The following is a 19,749-nucleotide window of genomic DNA, read 5'->3' as shown; positions in this document are numbered from 1 at the left end:
CCTGGGTTTGAATGTTTTGATTATTTGTAACCCTCAAGTGTGGATGTAACCATGGTTTTTCTCCACTATAAATTAGGATTATCAATAAAATTAGAATATCGTCCTCTTATTAAACACTACAAGAAATCTGACTTTTTGCAGCGTTTTTTATAATGTTGCAAATAAATTCGCTGCAATAGATAGCTTTTTGCAACAAAATATACGTCCTTGCAAGTATTCGTTGTAATAGATGAATTTAACAGAGGCGGTCACTTAATTTATTTTTTTGCAGTGTTTTTTTTTTTATTGAGGCGAAAGTATGCGTTGCAATAGAAAAAATCTTATTACAACGGGCTACCATCGTTGCTAATTGATCGAGGCGCCTACTTACTTACACAAAAATGAAAAGATTTAATTTTCCCCCCAAAATCATACCCACTCTGTTACCGCGTAGCTCCTTCTCCACTTCGTCTTGCTTTTCCATTGCTCGTACCTTCAATGCCCCTGTAACCAACTTGATACACACAGGGTGAAAATCTACCCCCACTGTCGACTACGTCCCGAACCCTAGATTCTCCTCCACTTCAAATTCCATCAGCGGAAGCTACGGTCATGTTTTCCTGAGTAGACGAGCTCTGTTCCTCCATCGTTACTATCGGAGTGATTTCCTAAACGATAGCTTTTTGTATCGGTAGCCAAACGGGAGGACGAGACTCTTGGGTATTTACATACCCAACGTCACCGCAGGTATCTCTGAAACGATTTTGTCCTTGTCTCCCCTTTCATCCGCCCTCGTTGATTTACAAAAATGGAAGCTTTTTTTTTTATACTATTGATAGTTGCTAGAATCTGAGTGCCTAAACATTCTTGCACAATTTTATTTTATTATAACTGCATTTTGGCTACGGGTTGATTTGGGTATTTGATGTTCATAATTTTTGGAGTCTAGTTTTAACCTGTGTGTCCTCTGATTTGTATAATTTTTTATTGAAATCAAAATCCCTAATTAGATGACTAATTATCCAATATGAAGTTAGGTTTTGAAAAGCCTAGAAAAACAGTTTCAAGATACATCTGTCCCTGCAACAAAATCTAAAACTTAGACATGATAAGCCTTAGCATAACACATGCATCTTAGACGATTATCATTGTTCCACAGTAGTTGAGATCAAAATAGTGATCCTATCCAGAATATATTAGGAAAGGAAAAAAGGTGAACAGAACATACAAGGCAGATACTTACTGTAGCAAAACTAGTGGGAAATGAGGTGTGTGTCCAAGAGAGACAAAGCATAGCAATTCTCCTCTGTGATGAAGCGACAATGGTCACCATTGTCATATTGCAGCAGCATCTTGTGTTATTTTGGTTTAGAAATATATATATGATCAGTCTATATATATCTATAACACATATATTCATAAGGATGTAATTAATGACTAGTTTGGCATGTTAGAAACTGTAGTTCTTTCTCTTTCCTCCTTTGTTTTTTTTTTTCATTAGATAGTTATCCTTTTATAATGGTTCAGGAAAAATTAGCTTTTCGAATGGCATATATATCTGTCAAACATCTTTTCTTTGTGATATACTAAATTTGTTATTTTAGCTTCATGTTCTGTTTCTATTGCATCTTTTCTTCTTGAATGGAAAAACAATACCACTGTGATCCATGGATGCTACTGTGAGCTCATGGAGACTGATATTAGATAGGATTCTGCCTATCAAACTCTCTACATGGCTTTGGATGAATTTTAATCCTTGCTTCTCTTTGCATCACTATTAACTTTATATATTTAAGAGATTAGTTGGCTTTGTTTTAAGATGCAGGGGCATACATTCTAACTTAAATATAATTTCCTTTTTTACCCCCTCTTGCTTTGTTGTCTTATTATTACAGTAATTATAATATGCAGTACTAAGTCAATATAATAATTATACAAATATATATATATATATATCCATATATATATATATATATATATATATATATATTCAAGGGAGCATTTCTTGAGGAATTACAATTATGGTTTTGTATCTATCATAACATCTTTCAAACAAGTTTTAATGTTTAGGGGTCAAACCAGATTTTGTTTTTCTGATCACTATCCTGGTACTGAAAAATTGCAGAATTCCTTGTAGTTTGGAAGACACTTGAAAGCTTATAGAAAAGGAATTCCTACTACTTTTTGCATTGTCTCCCATATGTAATTCAAGTATTCCAACTCTAGCAGGCAGTAAGTTGGGTACCATTTAAAGCACCAATGATCACATGACTAATTAACACTGCATCCATCCAATATCATGCATTATATTGGATGTTCACTTAACTAATCACTAGGGCCTTATGCTAAGGGAACGTCAGACAAAGATCAGCAAGAAGAATTTCTTTACCACTTCATTTCCCTTTACCATCCTTTCTAAATTCATTTGCTGCTTTGTAGCCTTGTGTCCTCAATTCCCCCCATCATCTTTGGTGCTTTAAATGTTTCTTTATGTGCAAAAAAATGAGGATGGTCCAGATCATATAAATTGTAGCCTATTCATACGTGAATGCTCTTACTCTTGGCACGCATGAAAGTACCATCCTCATGGTCCCTCTAGTGGGACTTTGCACTCAATAACACGGACTGCACAACAAAACTTCAACATGGCAAATGCTACATATTCCATGTATATTGTAGTTTTGTGATAGATAGAAGATAGACAAGTACAGTTGTGATTGCTCTTGTGAGAATATATTAACAAAAAATTACAGAAACTTTGTAATAATGTATACTATTTTTTTTCTTAGAAGTAATAATTTTCTTTTCTGAATAGTCATATAGTTTAGTACACAGGTCTAGTATACAAAGGATAAACCTACAACTTCCAGAAACAAAAGGAAAACAAACCCAGAAAACATATCCAGGTTCAGGAAATCCTACCATTAGTTTAACTTTACCTGACAAACCCAAAGTACTCAAGCAAAAATTCCTAATATCTTCCAAAGAGCTCATCTTGTGCTATCGATATGATCAGCCATTTCTTTTGATCCATAAGCACCACATGAGTTAGGTAAAATCATCTGTTGTTGCCCACGCTGCCTTCTTACAGCCCTTCAAACACTTCCACCCTACCAAAAAAGAGCACCACATCTTTGCATATTACCCTATGTAAACCTGTCCATGTGCAGAACCTATTTAGGAAATAGGTGTGCAGTTTATACAAAGATGGCTTTTAATAAAAGTTAATCTTCCCCCCTAGACAAATAGATCCTTTCCAACCCGCTAATGAAGCATTCCTCCCAAGATACCTGCAAAGGCAATTATCAGATTCTTCCACCCCAGTAAATTTCCCAAATCTGATAAATTCTGAACATCACCCACAGGAACAGTTTCAGACTTTGAGGTCTTAACTCCAAACCCAAGAATCAGCTTCAATAATTAACTCCAAAATGAAGCATTATACCATAGAGACCAATGGCTCACTTTGACTTCCATATATTAAATAAAAAGCAGTAAATTTTGAACTTTATTGTGAAAATTGAAGCTAGTTTGGATTTTCTTGCACCTTTCTTTGAAGAACTACTTTTTATTTAATACTATATTGCCATTGCTTGTAAGGATCAAATATTTAATTCACTTTTACTCAAGGATACATAAAAAAACATTGGATGTTCTTGCATTTGTTCTAACTTCATTCAGTGCTTTTGCATGATCTTTTCATATAATATTGACTTGTTAGATGGAGTTAAGCATTGTTACAAGTTGATATTTCTTTAAAGGATATGGTGACCTTCTAATTGAAATTCATGATCTTTTTGCATCTAGGATTCCAACGTATCTACTCCCTCTACTTGCCATTGAGAACAAGGAAAAGCCTTATGAACATCTAAGGCATACTAGCTTAGGTGCTATCGATTCCTTAGTGAAGGTAATCTTTCTTTCAACCTCTTCAATAGTCTTTAAGCACTTTGTTTTCCCAGGTAAATGGATATATATTTCTCACCCAATTTGATTGTTGATAATTAAAGTTTGTTTAAAAAATTGCACAAAAAATGTATGTTCCAATCAGAACACAAATATTTCCTGTATTATGTACAGAAACAGAGTTTGTGCTTCATGGAAAATATCCATTCTCCGTATAGGCTTGATTGCTTTTTAACTATATGAACCTGTTACCCAAGGTAGCTTCTCTAAAAGTTCCAACATCCTAAACTGCTAAAATAAATAACCATAGGAGGACTTTTGAATATGTTTTCAATAATTAACTCAGTTCTCCTAGTCCATACCCTATGACAGATAACAACCACCAAATCTAAGTCTTAATAGTTCAGTCCATGGACAAATTGTTAGTATTTATTTTTAACCTTTTCCTCAACCTAATAACCTAAGTATACATATAGGTTATTGGCTGTAAAACTCGAATGAAATTTCCAATATGCATTCTGTTTTAGTTCAAATCAGACCATTTTCATTTCTATCTTCCATTTGATCTTCCACTCAACTAAAGTTACTTGCTAATTTCTGTGATGAACTACTTAATATCAAGGGAAAAACTAGCTATCAAGTGATCCTTAGTTCTTAAAACTTTTTGGTTTCAACAAAAATACCAAAAGCTGTCAAACATATACACAGTAAATTGATGGATACAGAGAATGTTTTAGTTGTTGTCATTCCATTTTTTTTTTTATTTTATAAATTGCCTATGCATGTGTTTGTGTATGTATAATGTAACTGTGGCCACTTAGGTATCTAATTCCATGAAGTAGCTAGCTTTTACATCCTTTGCCTTCCTATAAGATTAGATGTTGTATTTTTTACTTTTGTGTTTGCCATCAAATATATCAATTAGAGATCTGCAATTTGTGATAAAGATAATTTCTTAACTAAATATATAATACAAAATTAAGAACAACTCAGAAGATTATATATAATAGTATCCAATCAGAAGTTCAAATACTGTTTGGATATTCTGCACTTGCCCTCTATGTGAAAACTGTTCAAAGTTTCACACACATACACACTCGTGATGGATGTTGCAAATAAGCGCCCATGCCCCAGATAATTAATAGTTTTTTAATGGGTTGTTGACTAGTTTTACATCTTAGTTTCATTACTTGCAAACAGGGCAACAGGACTTACATTGGTAATTGCATTTGCACTGCTTTTGGATGGTACTTCAACTTTCAATGGTGGCAGAGTAGGTCTCTTTAATCAGCACTTCTTTACTTGCATTTGAGGTAATATGTGAGGTCTCTTCATCCACTGCTCCCCAGTTTGCTCCTCTGATAAAGACTGCCCCTAACACCTTTCAATTTTTGGACATAGGTTATTCATACATGATATATATTCATCATGTCTTCCATTTAAATAGCAAGTTCACCTAAAATCTGTCACATTAATATCATGGTTGTAATTTTTTGGAGTTTGTAATTTTTTTCCTATAATTTGGAGCTATATATATATGTCATTGGGTGTGTGTGTGTTTGTGTGTGTGTGTGTATATATACAACTTATATAAAAAAAGTGTATATATACACATTTGAATTTGTAATATATACATCTCTTTAGAGAGCTGGTTTAGAACATTGTATATGTTGGTGTTATAAGCAATAGCTAATGCACACGAGAGATAGGAGTACATATATATATATATATATACTCTAACTGATTAGGCCCTTCTTGGACAGCAGTCACTACTTTTTTATAAATAAATATCTAAGCAAATTGTTTGTAAATTTGTATAGGAGTTTTGGTTTGGACAGTTATTGATGAGCTTCTAGTGTTAACAATACACATTTTTCCAAAATTTTAATAAAAAGAGGTTTGATTCTAAAGTTGTACTTTACTTGAATGAAGTTCTACTTTGAGATTAGTAAATTAGATTGATGTTGATGTGTTACAACTACTATGAAAGGTTTTCATGCATTCTTTACCTATAATAAGGCTTTCTCCTGTTTGTATGACTTCATGCTCCACTTTCCAGGTTTTTTGTTCTACTAATCAGTTGGTATTGTGTCTTTTCAGAAAACTCATATACAGGTATGCCTTTGAATATGGGAGCAATTACTTTTAGTTGAAAGTGATGAAGTGCACTTAGGATCGACTTGAAGTTTCTGCTTGGCTATGTACTGAACATATTTCTACTTGTTGTATACTGAATGTACTGAACATATTTTTACTTGTTGTATACTGAATGTACTTTGTTGTTATTTTCTATGTACCCTTTGTATTATTAAGTAAAGAGAATTAAATCCTAGCTGATCTACTAACTTTGCTTCTAATACAAGTGAAAAAAATTACTGAAACTGTATGTTTCAGTAGTAATTTTTTTTTAATTTTGTAATTAAGTATTTGCAGCGATTTTTAGTCGATGCAAATAGGCCAAAATTCGTTGCAAATCATCAGTTTCAGCGATTTTAGTCCTTGAAAAGTATGCAAAATGCAACAAAGGAAGCAAGCGTTGCTTTTGCACATTTGCAGCGCTTTTTGATTTTTTGCAGCGATTTTAAACCTTGCAAAAAGTATCAAAAGCAGCGCTAGAATGGTATGTTGCTTTTGAAGTACACAAATTGCAGCGCTTATAAATCAATTGCAGCGATTTTAAGTGTTGCAAAAAATGGCAAAAGCAACGAACCAAATGTAGCGCTGCTGTTGTTGGGAGGCTATTGCAGCGAAATTTAATGATATAGCAAGGATAAATTTCGCTGCAATTGATCAAATGCAGCGCCATGGCAGTCACATGGGGTGGCCTTTTGCAGCGTGAAATTAGTGACTTTGCAGCGGTTCAAAAACGCTGCAAATGAAGTCTTTTGCAGCGTTTTTTCAATAACGTTGCTATTGATCAAAAATATCACTTTTATACCAACGAACATGCAAGGAGGGTAATAACGCTGCAATTGATGAATTACAGCGTTTTTTGAATGTATTTGCAACGATTTTAAGCGCTGCAAAAGGGCTAATTTCTTGTAGTGAAATATATATATAAAGTAGTACTATATATTAGTTATTGTTAAAATCCAATGTTGATTAATTACCTAATTAATTAGTAGATTAAGTTAATAAGAAATGATGAATTTGAGCACCATTTAATTAATTAGTTATATTTCAACAATTTTCAGTTCCAAAAGTATAAACGCATGCACAAGGAAGATAACTAGGAATAATAAATTTGTAACTATTTAAACATCTGTAGTCCGACAAGCAAGCTGTAAGTACAATAATTATTACTTGACAGTTTAGTTATGGCACTAAATCAAAAGGCAGATGTTCGTAATTATTAATTCATGTGTAATAATTTTTTAAAAAAAAAGGGAATAATATTTAATTAGAGTTCATATTACAAAAAACTGGTCCATATATAGATCATAGGTTTCCAGCTTTAATAATAACTCTGAAGTATGCAATGCTAGCTATACATTTTTTTTCTTTTAGCTTAAGGTTGACTTTAAGTTTGGGGGCCAACACAGACCCTAATTTAATTAGTGACGTTTAGGGTTTCTAGATGAGCACATGAATTAATTAGCAGATTCCTACCCCCAACATACTTAATTTCATTGAACTTACCTCCATACAGTAATTTCATTGAACTTACCTCCATACAGTACTACTTGCTAATCACCAACCCTAATTCCTAATTGCTAGTATTTCAGCATTTTTTTTTATATTATTCTTAATTTCAAAAAAAAAAAAAAATTGTTCATCTTAAATTTTGTCATGATTCTCAATTCATGTTTTAGGCATGATAAGTATCTATCATGTATATTTTGATGTGTGAAGAGAGAGAGAGAGAGAGAGAGAGAGAGAGAGAGAGAGGTTATGTGATTGTTGAACTTGTAATAAATAGTACAAGTCACGTTATCCCGACCGATCATGCTGCATGCATGTTGGATCTGTGGGATTAATATATACATGAATTTCATAATAAGAATGTAAGTAAGACCAGAATCATCAAGCAATTATATTGCAGATGGAGCGTGAATGCATCCCCTAATGTTCAAGTAAAATAGCTTGCGAAGGAGCATGCATATATGATATGCATGGGAACACCTACAGCTAAACAATACAGATCAAACATGTTTAATTAGTTATAAGTGGTTCATGAATTAATGCCTCTCTCTCTCTCTCTCTCTCTCTCTCTCTCTCTCTCTCTCTCTCTCTCTCTCTCTCTCTCTCTCTCTCTCTCTCTGTGCATATTTACATATAAACCCGGCCAGTACTATATCTAAAGTAATAGGAAAATACCAGTACTACTGCAACATGATGATCAAGTATATATCTATATACCCCCAAAAGGAAAAAAAAAAAAATACAATTGCAACAACAAACTTGTGATCAGTCCATTGTTTTGGTAATCAAGTCCCAAATCATTGATCATATATTTTACAAAACCCCAAAAACATTTAATAAGAGATCATGGGAAATCAACTTGCACATTTAAAGGGTCTAGGATCAGGATGGGATCAACCTACACAGTCACTCATTATATACCTTTCCTAATTAATAAGCAAGCTGGCATGCATGCATAATCCACCAACCATCCCCATCATCCATGTAGATATAGCATGCATTAATTACACATGATTTAGATGATTATTAATTATTATTATTATTATTATTATTATTATTATATGTGGGACTGCCACGAGCACAAGTTCTCAATCATATAATTCTTGATCACACTGATATCTAGGCTCAAACGTCGTCCCTGCAGCTTGTCATTATTTTCTATTTTCTAGCATCATTGGATAGGATATTATGAAGAAAAGAAAGTCTTGATCCGATTAATGTGCAGGTAGAGTAGCCACAATTTCAAAATTAATGACCATTATTACAAGGTTGAGAACATGATGGGCAGATGGAGTGTTACAGTACTATATATAACATATAATAATTGGGTACGAAATTAAGCAGGCATTTGGTACCACGGAAAACTAGATCTGGCAATTCATTTTAAAGGAACAGGTGTTCCATCCAGGAGCGAGAGAAGCACATGGAATTTCTAAGAGAGTTAAAAGACATGTTCCAGAATTTTCCAACATGACACTCGGAATATCAGTTGGCTGTGGCTTTTTATGCATTATAAAACTCATAGAACATACCGAGAGCTGGCCCAAGTTGGCCCCAAATTTGCACCATAAAAACTTAAAAAGTCAACACGTCCACATGCTTTTTTCTTAGTAAAAATACGCTTGTTTTGCCTCTTCTTCTAATGTAAAGTGAATGCGCAATAATATAATACACAAATTCTAGGATGGTACAAGGGATGAAACTGATTAGGCATGACTCATGTATACTTCCACCAAAAAGCTATCATCTTGATATCTAGGTGGCATGCCTAATATATCCATCCCTCTTACTAGGTCATGAGAGTAATTATAGACCTTAATTTTCTTCATGCTAGAACTAGAAGCCTAGTAATTCCTCCATCTCGTTGCCATTGTTATCCTATTCTCAAATGGTCTCATCCATTTGCACATTTAAAACTGAACACAATGTATGAGAGAATCTAAATTCTGATTTCACACGTCTCCCCATTCTTCCTCTCTAAAATCTTCTAAACCTATCCCTCAATCAATACCCGCAGAGGCTTCGGGCTAAGGGGCTTATAATAGGCAAAACTGCTTTCATATTCCCCCAACAGAAGACCAAGTCCACAATATTCAATCCCTCCTACTTGCAGGACTGCAAATTCTGTAGCCCAGGTAGATTGCAATATTCTAACACCCTAATTTCTCACTGAAGTGTAGTCTGTAGAGATCCTGATGGCCTAGGTTAAGATAAAACATAAAGTAGTAGGTGAAGACTCAGAGCAATACTCTAGTTCGTGATCGTATTTTACAGAATCCTACTGATCCATTTCTACTATAAACAATTTCCATAAGCCAACAGAAGTCCAACATGTATATTGTGAGAAATCATTATAATGAAAAGTTGTAGCAACAACTTAGCATATAAATTATTGTGATTTTTCAAGAAAAAGTATGTTTTCTCAAAAATATCTTACCTTTCTACAGAAAATTATTTTTGATAAACAGCATACAGCTAAATATTTTATTTTGATCGGTAATCAAGTAGTTTTATTCATAATAATACGCAAATCCCAAGTACACAGGGAGTATGCTTGAGAAATCCTTACTAGAGTTTACAACTGAGCATACAGCTAAATATTCAGTAAATTAAATCAACAGATATTACCTATTCAACGAAATATTCAAACTAAACAGGAACCACAGGAGACAGCTCCTATTAATTCTATACACCTTTTAAATTCTAGAAGAGGCTTCAAGTCAAATTGAGTCATCAGATTCATCAGAGTCGCTTCTGTCAGGCTCCCCAGCATTAGTTCCAGCTTCTAGGGCATCAGTCTTTGCAGCAGGCGCAGGCGCAGGTTTTTTACTCACATTACGAACATTTCCTTCTCCATCTTCTTCTTGTTCAGCAACTTCAGCATGTGAATCATTTAATCAAGGAATAATCAAATCAAAGCACAAAAAACAGTGTAAGTCCTTGAATCACCACAGCTGCCAATCCAACTGTGTTACATTAGCAACTTTGACTTATCATATGTTTCACAACAAGGAAAACCTCAATTCACACATGATTTCAATTGAAACAATAATGTAATAAATGCCTTATACTACCACACAGCTTAGAGACGCGTTAAATCGGAGGGTGAACCAAAGATACAAAAGCATCATAACAAACTTCCAATTGAATTAACAAATATCTATTTTCACCCTCCATGTGTCTCTGAATTCAAATCAAACACTGCAGTCATTAGTGCAACTGCTCCCCCAATCATCCACTTGAATCTTAAACCAACATTCAGAGCACATGCTACTTCCCTACTTGTAGAATTTTGCAGCAGGAAATATCAATCAAGTGAAAAGCACATAACATATAAGGATATCAGCATTATTGGCTGTTGCACCAGCGTTGATCTTCACTAGATCTTTCAAGACTCGCTGTACAAGCTCAGGCTGGAGAACATAACAAAGTTGCGGTCAGTACAAACATGAAAGTGGAAAGGACAGTGGACGGAAAACTACACACTAACATCCTAAGAACCATAGACTTCAAATATTTACAATTTTTAATAGAGTCGTGACTTCTAATTAGAAGAGATATTTCATGTGTTTTTTTTTTTTTTTCATAAGTAGACATACACTGTATGCATAAATGCAAATTCTCAATTTTCAAACCCTTTCCTTCAATAAATGCTAATTTGCAATTACAAGATACAAAATGAAAAGAGCCATATTTCTCCCAGAAATGAACGTCCCTATGCCAACATGATAGCAGATTACTCCTTCCCTCCCTCCTCCCCCTTTTTCACAATCTACATGTCATGTTTGTTAAGAAAGCTTTGCAATGACTTATTTAATACATTTAGATCTGGCTCCCTGCGAAATCTCCGCTTTCGAGCATCCCTCATAGAAGGGGTGAGACCATGTCTGTATTCCACCATATCTGGAGCAGGATCACCTGCTTCTCTAACCATAATCATCTGGTACAAACCAGCAGATAATATCAAAGTATTAGAAATGTAGCAATCTTAAGATGAGATGAGATGAGATGAAATGAAAAATCTGTTAATAGTTGGGAAATAGTTTCGGAATAGTCGTGAAAGTTTGGGTTAATTTTATAGGGTTATGGATTGATTCAAAATACTATAAAGTTAAAATATTGTTAGAATATAATTTTTTAATATTATGTTTGTTTTAGGATTTGAAAAAGTTGAATTGGTTTTAGTGTTTTGTTTGGAAGTTTGGGAAAATTGTAATGATTAGGTAATGATTAAATGAAAAAGTTAAATATTTGAATTTTTTTATTTTTTTAATGTTGGGGAACCTCTCCAAGGCTAGGGCCCTTCGGATCGACCCCTGTAGAGTAAACACTAGTCCCATGCACTGCACACTTGGATGTTTCCCTACACGGAAGTTAAATATTTTAAATTGAAAAGTGTGTGTGTTGAAGTCATGTTTGGATGTTGGGTGAGGTCAACCAAACGGGACCTAAAGAACATTTTACCTGACCAATGTCTGCAGTCTTGATCAACACACTGTCATCATATGTTTTATATGATTCCACAACAGAAGGAAGATCCAGAAGAGATGCAGGGAAATGATCATTGGCAATGACGAATGTCCCGCTCTTCCCATCCTCTGTAACATAAGAAGTCTTAATTCCACAAGCAAACCAAGAAGGTAGGTCACAATTAACAACTCCCACAAAAATTTATTTACAGAACCCACTAAACAACATAGAAGATACAACTCTAAAGAAATCTCAATAGTGAATTGAAGAGCACAAACAAATAAGTGGATTTGACATGCCATAGAGAAAAGGACCGCTACAAATATATATGTTGAAATTTGAGTAAATAACAACTGTTCCCACAAAGTAGCAGCTAAACTCAGCATATAAAGTTAAAGTTCAGTAAGGCAACTTCACTTCAATGGAAATCATTCCTTTAAGGGAAAAAGTTAAAGAATAAATAAAACCAAAGAACCACAATTTATAGACTTTGTTCCCACATGATTTTTTTTCTTTTTCCGGGGAGCCGTTGGGGGGGGCGGTGGTGTTGGAGAAGTTAGTAAGAGGTACGTAACTGAAAGAGGTTCAAAACATGAAATAGTTTTTCCCAGAACCAGCTACTGAACAACTAGCAACTATTAGGGATTCTCATTCTGAATCAAAAAAGCTTGAACATCTTATTAGTAACAGATAGCAACAAGATAAACCGCAACTTCACACATAGAGCACTTAAGTACATAAATGGATCAATATAAAATCTAAAGCACTCCTAACACGTTATATAATTCAAGATTTGGACAATTAGAAAAGCAAAGAAATTGTACACATACAAAATACCAGTCATGCCATTTTTAATCGAAAAAAGGATAATAACATTAGGTTTATCTTTTTCTTGATAAGCAAAGTAATCTTATAAAGCATAGAGGGTGCAATTCAAGTACAAAGGATGATAAAATTAGATGCAATGGATTCTGCTTCCCTTTTCTCCAATCTTTCTCTCTCTTTCTCCCTTCATTAACTTATTTTGAGTGATCCTTGATCAAGAAGAGCACATTCCTCACCAGAAAAGGACAAATCCAATGATTTGTCTTCAGAAGATGATGCATTTTCACTTTCACTCAGAAGGCGGTCTAATCGCTCTGCAACAGATGGTGGAACTCTGAGTATGAACTGCTCTTCCATGTTACTACAAAATCAACACCAAATTTTTTTTGAGAAAAAAACAAAATCAACACCAAATTTAAGACTCAAAATAAAAAGGTCTGTCAAAATATATCCCCCAAAAGCTGTAAACCATCATTTACCCATAAAAAGCTTTAAACTTTAGATTAAATTGAACATTTATTAATCCATAACTGCAAACCCAGATCTTAATAAAAAATAAAAAATAATTGCAAACCCAGATAGCAGTACTATACAAAGCAAGAGGATTTGCAAAATGAATGTGGTAGACATACAAATATTGAAAATTTATAGGATTCTATGTAGAAAATAATTTCCCTTACCCACGCCCTGAATTTCCCAAATGAAACCATTAACAAAGAAAAAATGGGAAATCCCACAAAATTCTCTATATGTGAAAAGCACACATGCGTTACCTTTGAGGGGTTTTTGCTTCAGCTTCTTTGGAATGGGAGAGATGGGGATAAGAAAAGAAGAGAAAAGAGAAAAGAATGGGCAAAGGAGGAAGGAAGGGAAAGTAGCCACTTTTTCCCTAAATACGTTTATAGCATTAAGATTTGTTTAGGCAAGCATTAGGATTGGAACAGGCAAATGCAAATATCACATATTTTGGCTTTTGCCTAATCCTCTCAAAACCTATTTCCATATTAGATCATCCATCTATTAGTCAAAATAATAATAAAATATTATTATTTTTTATTTTTTATTATTTTTTATCTAATTTATCTTTCTCATATTTTGCAATTCTAACGATCATATGTTAATTGATAATCAAATTATAATTAAATTATTGTGTAAACAATCATATTTTCAATGATCATTTAATGCTAATTACTACAAATTTTTTATTAAACTCGCCTAAAATTCCATATAAACATACTAGCAAATAATTACATCAATTCCACACTAGCAATAATTACATAATTCAACCACAACTCAAATTTCAAAACAACAACTTCCAGTTTAATGTCATCCAGTACAAGACTTTTTCTTTTTTATAAGTGCCATCCAGTACAATACTAGCCCATCAACATCTTCCACAAAACATACTAGCTTCACAAAACATATAAAGCGCAATCTGAAAGATGTACAGGCGCTCAAGTGGTTATTTTGGCTACCCAATATCACAGCTTTAAATGTTGCACTCTGTAAGACAGGAGTAAATATTTTTTTTCCTCTTAATATACTTGTAACATGGATAGCTGCTGATATTAGATTTCAATCACCCAAAATGCAAATCAATTTTAATGGGAATCAAAGCAATTACACACGGAATTCCTTAATATCTTGCTTCAGAAATGAAAAGCAAACTGCTAAGTAGTAGATGAAATCTGCATGGCGATAGCGATATCGTATTGGATTTCATCTAGTTCCCCTGTACATCTAACTCAAAAACCATGCCCCCTCATAGAAAATAGGTTTTCATGTCATCTCCTGGGAGGACACCCCAGTGCTCCAATGAGAGTGCTCTTCCAAATAATCAGTTCCCTTGGAAAAAATTGTGGAGAAATAAGGCACCACCTAAAGCACTCTTTTTTGTCTGATCAGCGGCTCTGGGCAAGATTCTGACGACAGATAATCTACGAAAGTGCCGGATAATTATTGCAGACTAGTGTTGTATGTGTAAGAAAGCCGGAGAGACCGTCGATCATTTGCTGTTACATTGTGAGACAGCTAGAGCCTTGTGGTGCGAAGTGTTCAACAGAATCAGATTAAATTGGGTGATGCCCGCTACGGTGACTAAGTTATTGGCCAGTTGGGGGATGCTGGGTGGACTACCACAGATTAAAGCCATGTGGAAAATGGCTCCAATCTGTGTTATGTGGTGCATATGGCGAGAGCGTAATGAGCGGACTTTTGAAAAAGGGAGCGCACACTAGTGGAGCTTCGCTCTCTTTTTTTCACCTCTCTTGTCCTTTGGGCCATTGCTGTAAACTTTAATGGCCAAAATATGCACGATTTCCTTATGTCTTCTTTAGCAACTTAGATAGGTTTTATGTCTTGTATAACTTCTTGTTTTACTTGGGCTATGCCTATTCGTATTAATACTATCGTTTACCTATAAAAATAAAATAAAAAATCAACTCCAGGAAACAAATACTTAACAGAACTTAGAAGTGATAAAATCCTATTTATAAATAATACACATGAAAAAGTAACATACGTCAAGATTCTATTCAGCAAGGCAAAACAAGAAGCACAGACAAAGCAACACATCCTGAAGAACCACCAGCCCATGTTACACGGAGCATCAATAAGTGTAGTATAAAGAACCACATCAGCTTTCAACCCTGCCTGCTTAAACTCTCTAAAGACCTCCACTGCCTCCCTGTACAAACCGCCTTTTGAGAACACATCGATCAATGTTGAATACGTTAACAAATTACGATATACATGTTCTGCTTTCATCTCTGCAAATATTCTTCTGACTACACCATACTTCCCCTGCTTCCCATAACCGCCCAGAAGAGCATTATAAGTTACAAAATCCTTATTTATCCAACAACATACTCTTCGCTGGCATCTCCGACATAATTTCATATGCCAAATTCATCTGCCCCACTTTACAAACCGCATCCAACAGTGCATTGTACGCAAATATACCCTGATCAATGCCTGCCTCCACCATCTCACTAAACAAAGTCCGAGCCTTCTCCGACAGTCCCACACTACTACAACCCGCAAGAAGCGAATTATAGGTAATTCTATCGGGCTGCACCTTATTTCTCAACATCTCATCGAAAGTCTCTAACGCCCTCTTAAACTCCATGCCCCATTTTCCACACGCATCAATCACAGTCTCAAGAACGTCCCTAGCAAGGTCAACTTTGCGTAACCTGCCAAGAGCGCTAATCATAGAACTCGCTATTTCCCTTGCTCATTCCTTCTCCTCTCTTTTCAGACAGAAAATCCGAACAAAACCCCCCCAAGACATCGTAAATCAAAGCATTTTATACAATCCGCAATAAAAAAGAAAATCGGTCACATACTTACCTTTAGCCCTTGATTCGAAACTCACGGGAGGACGTGGGTGGAGGACGGAGGTACTCTAGGGCAGAGATATGGAACAGATGGCTTGACTTGCTTTCGTGCGACGGAAACGGGCTAAGTGATCTCAGATTTTGGGCTGGAAACGATGGGAGAGCAAAAGGTGTGGATGGAAACGATGGGGAAACAGAGATGCGGTTGCACGAGAGGGAAAACGGAGAGAGAAGTGCGAAGGACACCGTTAAAAGACCCAACCTTCCAAAAGCTGTGGTACTCTTGGAAATTAATTTAGTTAAATTTTTTACCGTAACATTCTAATATTCTATCAATAGTGTTTCTAGACGGAATAAATAATTTTTTAAAGAATTCTGCTATATACAAATATAGTCATACATTAATCTATATATCAATACTGATTTATTTATATTTAAAATTTAAATTAATATTATTTTTAATAAAATTTACTTGTTAACCAATCACATCACATTGATACACAGATTAGTGTATAATTATACTTGTAACTATATTTTTCTTTTTTTAAAACATGGTCGGGATTGAAAGACGTTTTCATTACATCTTATTTTAATATTTAAATATCGTAAATATTTTTTAATTTTAACTTTTCAATTTTTTTATTTAATTATTATCTAATTATTACAACTTTATTAAATTTCTAAACAAAATACAAAAAACAGTTCAACTTTTTAAAACCTCAAAATAAAAATCACATCAAAAAATTATATTCTAACAATATTTTAACTTTATCATATTTTTATTCAACTTTTTTTCTCTTATTTTTCAAAACCTTAAAAACATTTTGACTTAAGCCATTTTATCTAATCTGAACTCAAATATCTCATTATTATTCACAAATCATCTCAACTCACGTCATATCAACTCACTATCCAAGCCTAAAAAAAATTATATTTATTATTTCTTATACTACACACTAATATTTGATGTGAGGATGATAAGTAACATCCTCAAATTTCGTTAACAAAACAATGTCAAAATAAATACGTTTACATATACAAATAACCTATACAAATATATACAAACATAAAACCCACTTGGAGAGAGAAATAATATAAAACCCGTTTGGCTAAGCTACTATAGCTCATTATCAAATTTACACACTAATACCTAATCTAATGTGGAAATTTTAGTGGACATATTAGCTAAATTTTAGTTAAAATTGGCATTTGTTTAGTTCAATTAAATGCTCTAAGGGGGAATGCCTTTTTGTGTGGATAATTGATATTTGCAATCACAGAGAAGTAAATACTGCACATTTTTTTTTAAGTGAGTAAATATGAATTCACATAAAGAAATTAATTTTTTTAATAGTAGACTTTAATCCTTTTAAAAATGAGTGTACAACGCTTGTATAATCATGACTATATCTAATATTACTTGTTTATATGCGCTTATTTTGAATTTGATAATGATCACCGATAAGCATTTGTGTGGCAAAGCATTTTTATGAGGATGACCACAATACTCAAGCCACATGGATCCAAAGATTTCATGAACAATTAAATATAAACCATATTTGTTAACGATTACATCGTGTGAGGTAATGGATTATGTAAAATACATGTACAAACTAAATATGTAAATTTTATCTAAAATTTTGGTCCAATGGATTATATATTTTATTACTATTCTCCATTCATCAACAGTACTGTTCACTTGTTTAAGTTTTTTTTTTCATCTTTTTTCTTTTTTCTTTTTGAGAAATGATATTTGAAATCATGAGTATATAAACGTTATATAACCACTTTGAAAAAAGTAAATAAATATAAGATTCATATGAAAATAAAATTAATTTTTTAATAATATATTACATTTTTTTTCAAAATGACTGTACGACGCTTACACACTTTACGACTGTATGTAGTATTATTCTAATAATGCTACCATTTCATTTTAGTGTAGGATATCTGGATCAAATAGATGCATCAAACAAATACTATGAATTAAATTAATTTCCTCAGTTTTATATTTATATTGAAGAAAGATTGTTGCTAATAGATGAGAACTTGTGGTGCAATGAGAACTTGTGATGATAGTTCAATTTCTTTGATTGGCATGGTGATGTTGCTATTGTTTTCTTCATTGGTATGGTGATGTTGCTACGATGATGATGCCATGTAAAAAGTGGAATATGCATATAGAATGCTAGAATGCATAAAGTAGACACAATAGAACCGGTTTAAAAAAAGATGATTGATCGTTACTTATAAACATTTTCAAGATCTTGACCATAAGCAACGTGGGATTTATTATTCAACAAGAGGGCAAGGGATGAGAAATAGAATGAACAAAGCAAAGATGTTCATTGGTTCGAGTAGTAAGTAATATTACGCAAGACTCATGCTCTTTATAAATTTGTAAAAGCTAAAGAAAAATTGAATTATCAAGTCGGTGTATAAGCACATCTAGTAGAGTACTTATATGATATAATATGATTTGAAAAATAAACGTTAAAATTTGAATCATATAAATCATAGTTTACCATTTAAGTTATGTGAATAGTGTACTCTATACATTTGCTTGAGATTATAATAACTCAAAGGCTATTTTTTTTTTCATAAAAATAAAAATTAGACAACGCAAATTATTAACTTGTTTAATTAAAAAATTAAGAAAAATCTTATTATTGCATTTTCAATGTTTTATTTATAAGTAGTATTTTATATTTTATACATCGCACTCTCTTCTCTTTCATATTTGTTTTGATGACGTGATATATATCAACAATTGGATTTTTCATTTAGAAAAATAAAACTAATCAATAGTTGACAAATAATTTTTATTTAAGCATTTATTTATTTATTTTTTTAGAAGAAAACTTCAACATTCATTCATAGAAATAATAGTCAAATACATAAGTCACCATCCTTGTGACAATTACAAACAACCGATCAGCACCAATTAGCAATGAACACCCCCTGCATCCACTTCAAGTCTATTACAGAGAAAATCTGGAGGGGCACTCCACCACTGCAAGGTATCAGCCACAAACTGAGTGTGGCGTGCTAGAGAGCGTGCAGCCCCATTTCTATGTCTTCCAACATGCAAAACCTCATAAGATGGGAAAGTGGACAACAGCTTCTGTACCTCACGAATTAAAATACTTCCCCTATGCATATCCTACCCCGTTGATCTTAAAGCCTCGACCACAGCAAGCGAGTCCCCTTCTAAAATCAAGTGGGATATACCTAGGTGAGAAATTAATTGTAAGCCCCGTAGAGCAGCAAGTGTTTCTATATCCTCCTCCCCGTGAATATCCAACTCCCTCCGAGACAATGCCATAACCATATTACCCTTGTCATCCCACAATACAGCACCCACCCTGCTCATATTTAAAGAACTAAAAATAGCTCCATCAACATTTAGCTTAAAAGATCCACATGGTGGAGGAATCCAGCACAAAGAAGAAATATTGGTATGAACTTGAATTAATTGGTAGTTTTCTACATAATCAAAGCAATTTCCAACCACAATGCACGCATCAAGGGTTGTCTGTTGGAATAACTTTAGATTGAGTATGAGATTATTATTGAGTTATATTTTATA

General features: G+C 33.7%; 1 protein-coding gene and 1 long non-coding RNA gene across 4 annotated transcripts; one reads left to right on the top strand and one right to left on the bottom strand.

Annotated features, from left to right (window-relative positions):
* Nucleotides 1-349: 349 nt before the first annotated feature.
* On the top strand, nucleotides 350-6,177 carry LOC122290795. Its single transcript, XR_006236555.1, has 4 exons — nucleotides 350-726; nucleotides 3,787-3,889; nucleotides 5,086-5,198; nucleotides 5,986-6,177. It is a non-coding gene; the product is annotated as an uncharacterized LOC122290795 (long non-coding RNA).
* A 3,837-nt stretch (nucleotides 6,178-10,014) lies between these two features.
* LOC122292103 (transcription initiation factor TFIID subunit 7) lies at nucleotides 10,015-16,443 on the bottom strand. 3 transcript variants are annotated; one of them, XM_043100325.1, is made up of 6 exons: nucleotides 16,174-16,443; nucleotides 13,059-13,183; nucleotides 11,992-12,125; nucleotides 11,348-11,467; nucleotides 10,871-10,940; nucleotides 10,015-10,411 (listed from the first exon to the last, which is right to left on the bottom strand). In XM_043100325.1, the coding sequence occupies exons 2-6, from the start codon at nucleotides 13,177-13,179 to the stop codon at nucleotides 10,248-10,250; spliced, it is 609 nt and encodes a 202-aa protein (XP_042956259.1). In that variant the 5' UTR covers nucleotides 13,180-13,183; nucleotides 16,174-16,443; the 3' UTR covers nucleotides 10,015-10,247. The 3 variants fall into 3 exon arrangements, with proteins under 3 accessions (XP_042956259.1, XP_042956258.1, XP_042956260.1); XM_043100324.1 differs by lacking the exon at nucleotides 16,174-16,443 and adding an exon at nucleotides 15,344-16,137; XM_043100326.1 differs by lacking the exon at nucleotides 16,174-16,443 and adding an exon at nucleotides 13,233-13,853 and having other exon boundaries at nucleotides 13,059-13,198.
* Between the last annotated feature and the right edge of the window lie 3,306 nt (nucleotides 16,444-19,749).

This window comes from Carya illinoinensis, chromosome 13 (genome assembly GCF_018687715.1).
Source record: "Carya illinoinensis cultivar Pawnee chromosome 13, C.illinoinensisPawnee_v1, whole genome shotgun sequence".
NCBI lineage: Eukaryota > Viridiplantae > Streptophyta > Magnoliopsida > Fagales > Juglandaceae > Carya > Carya illinoinensis.
Note: the sequence above shows the minus strand (reverse complement) of the source record. Positions and strands in the feature narration are given on the sequence as shown.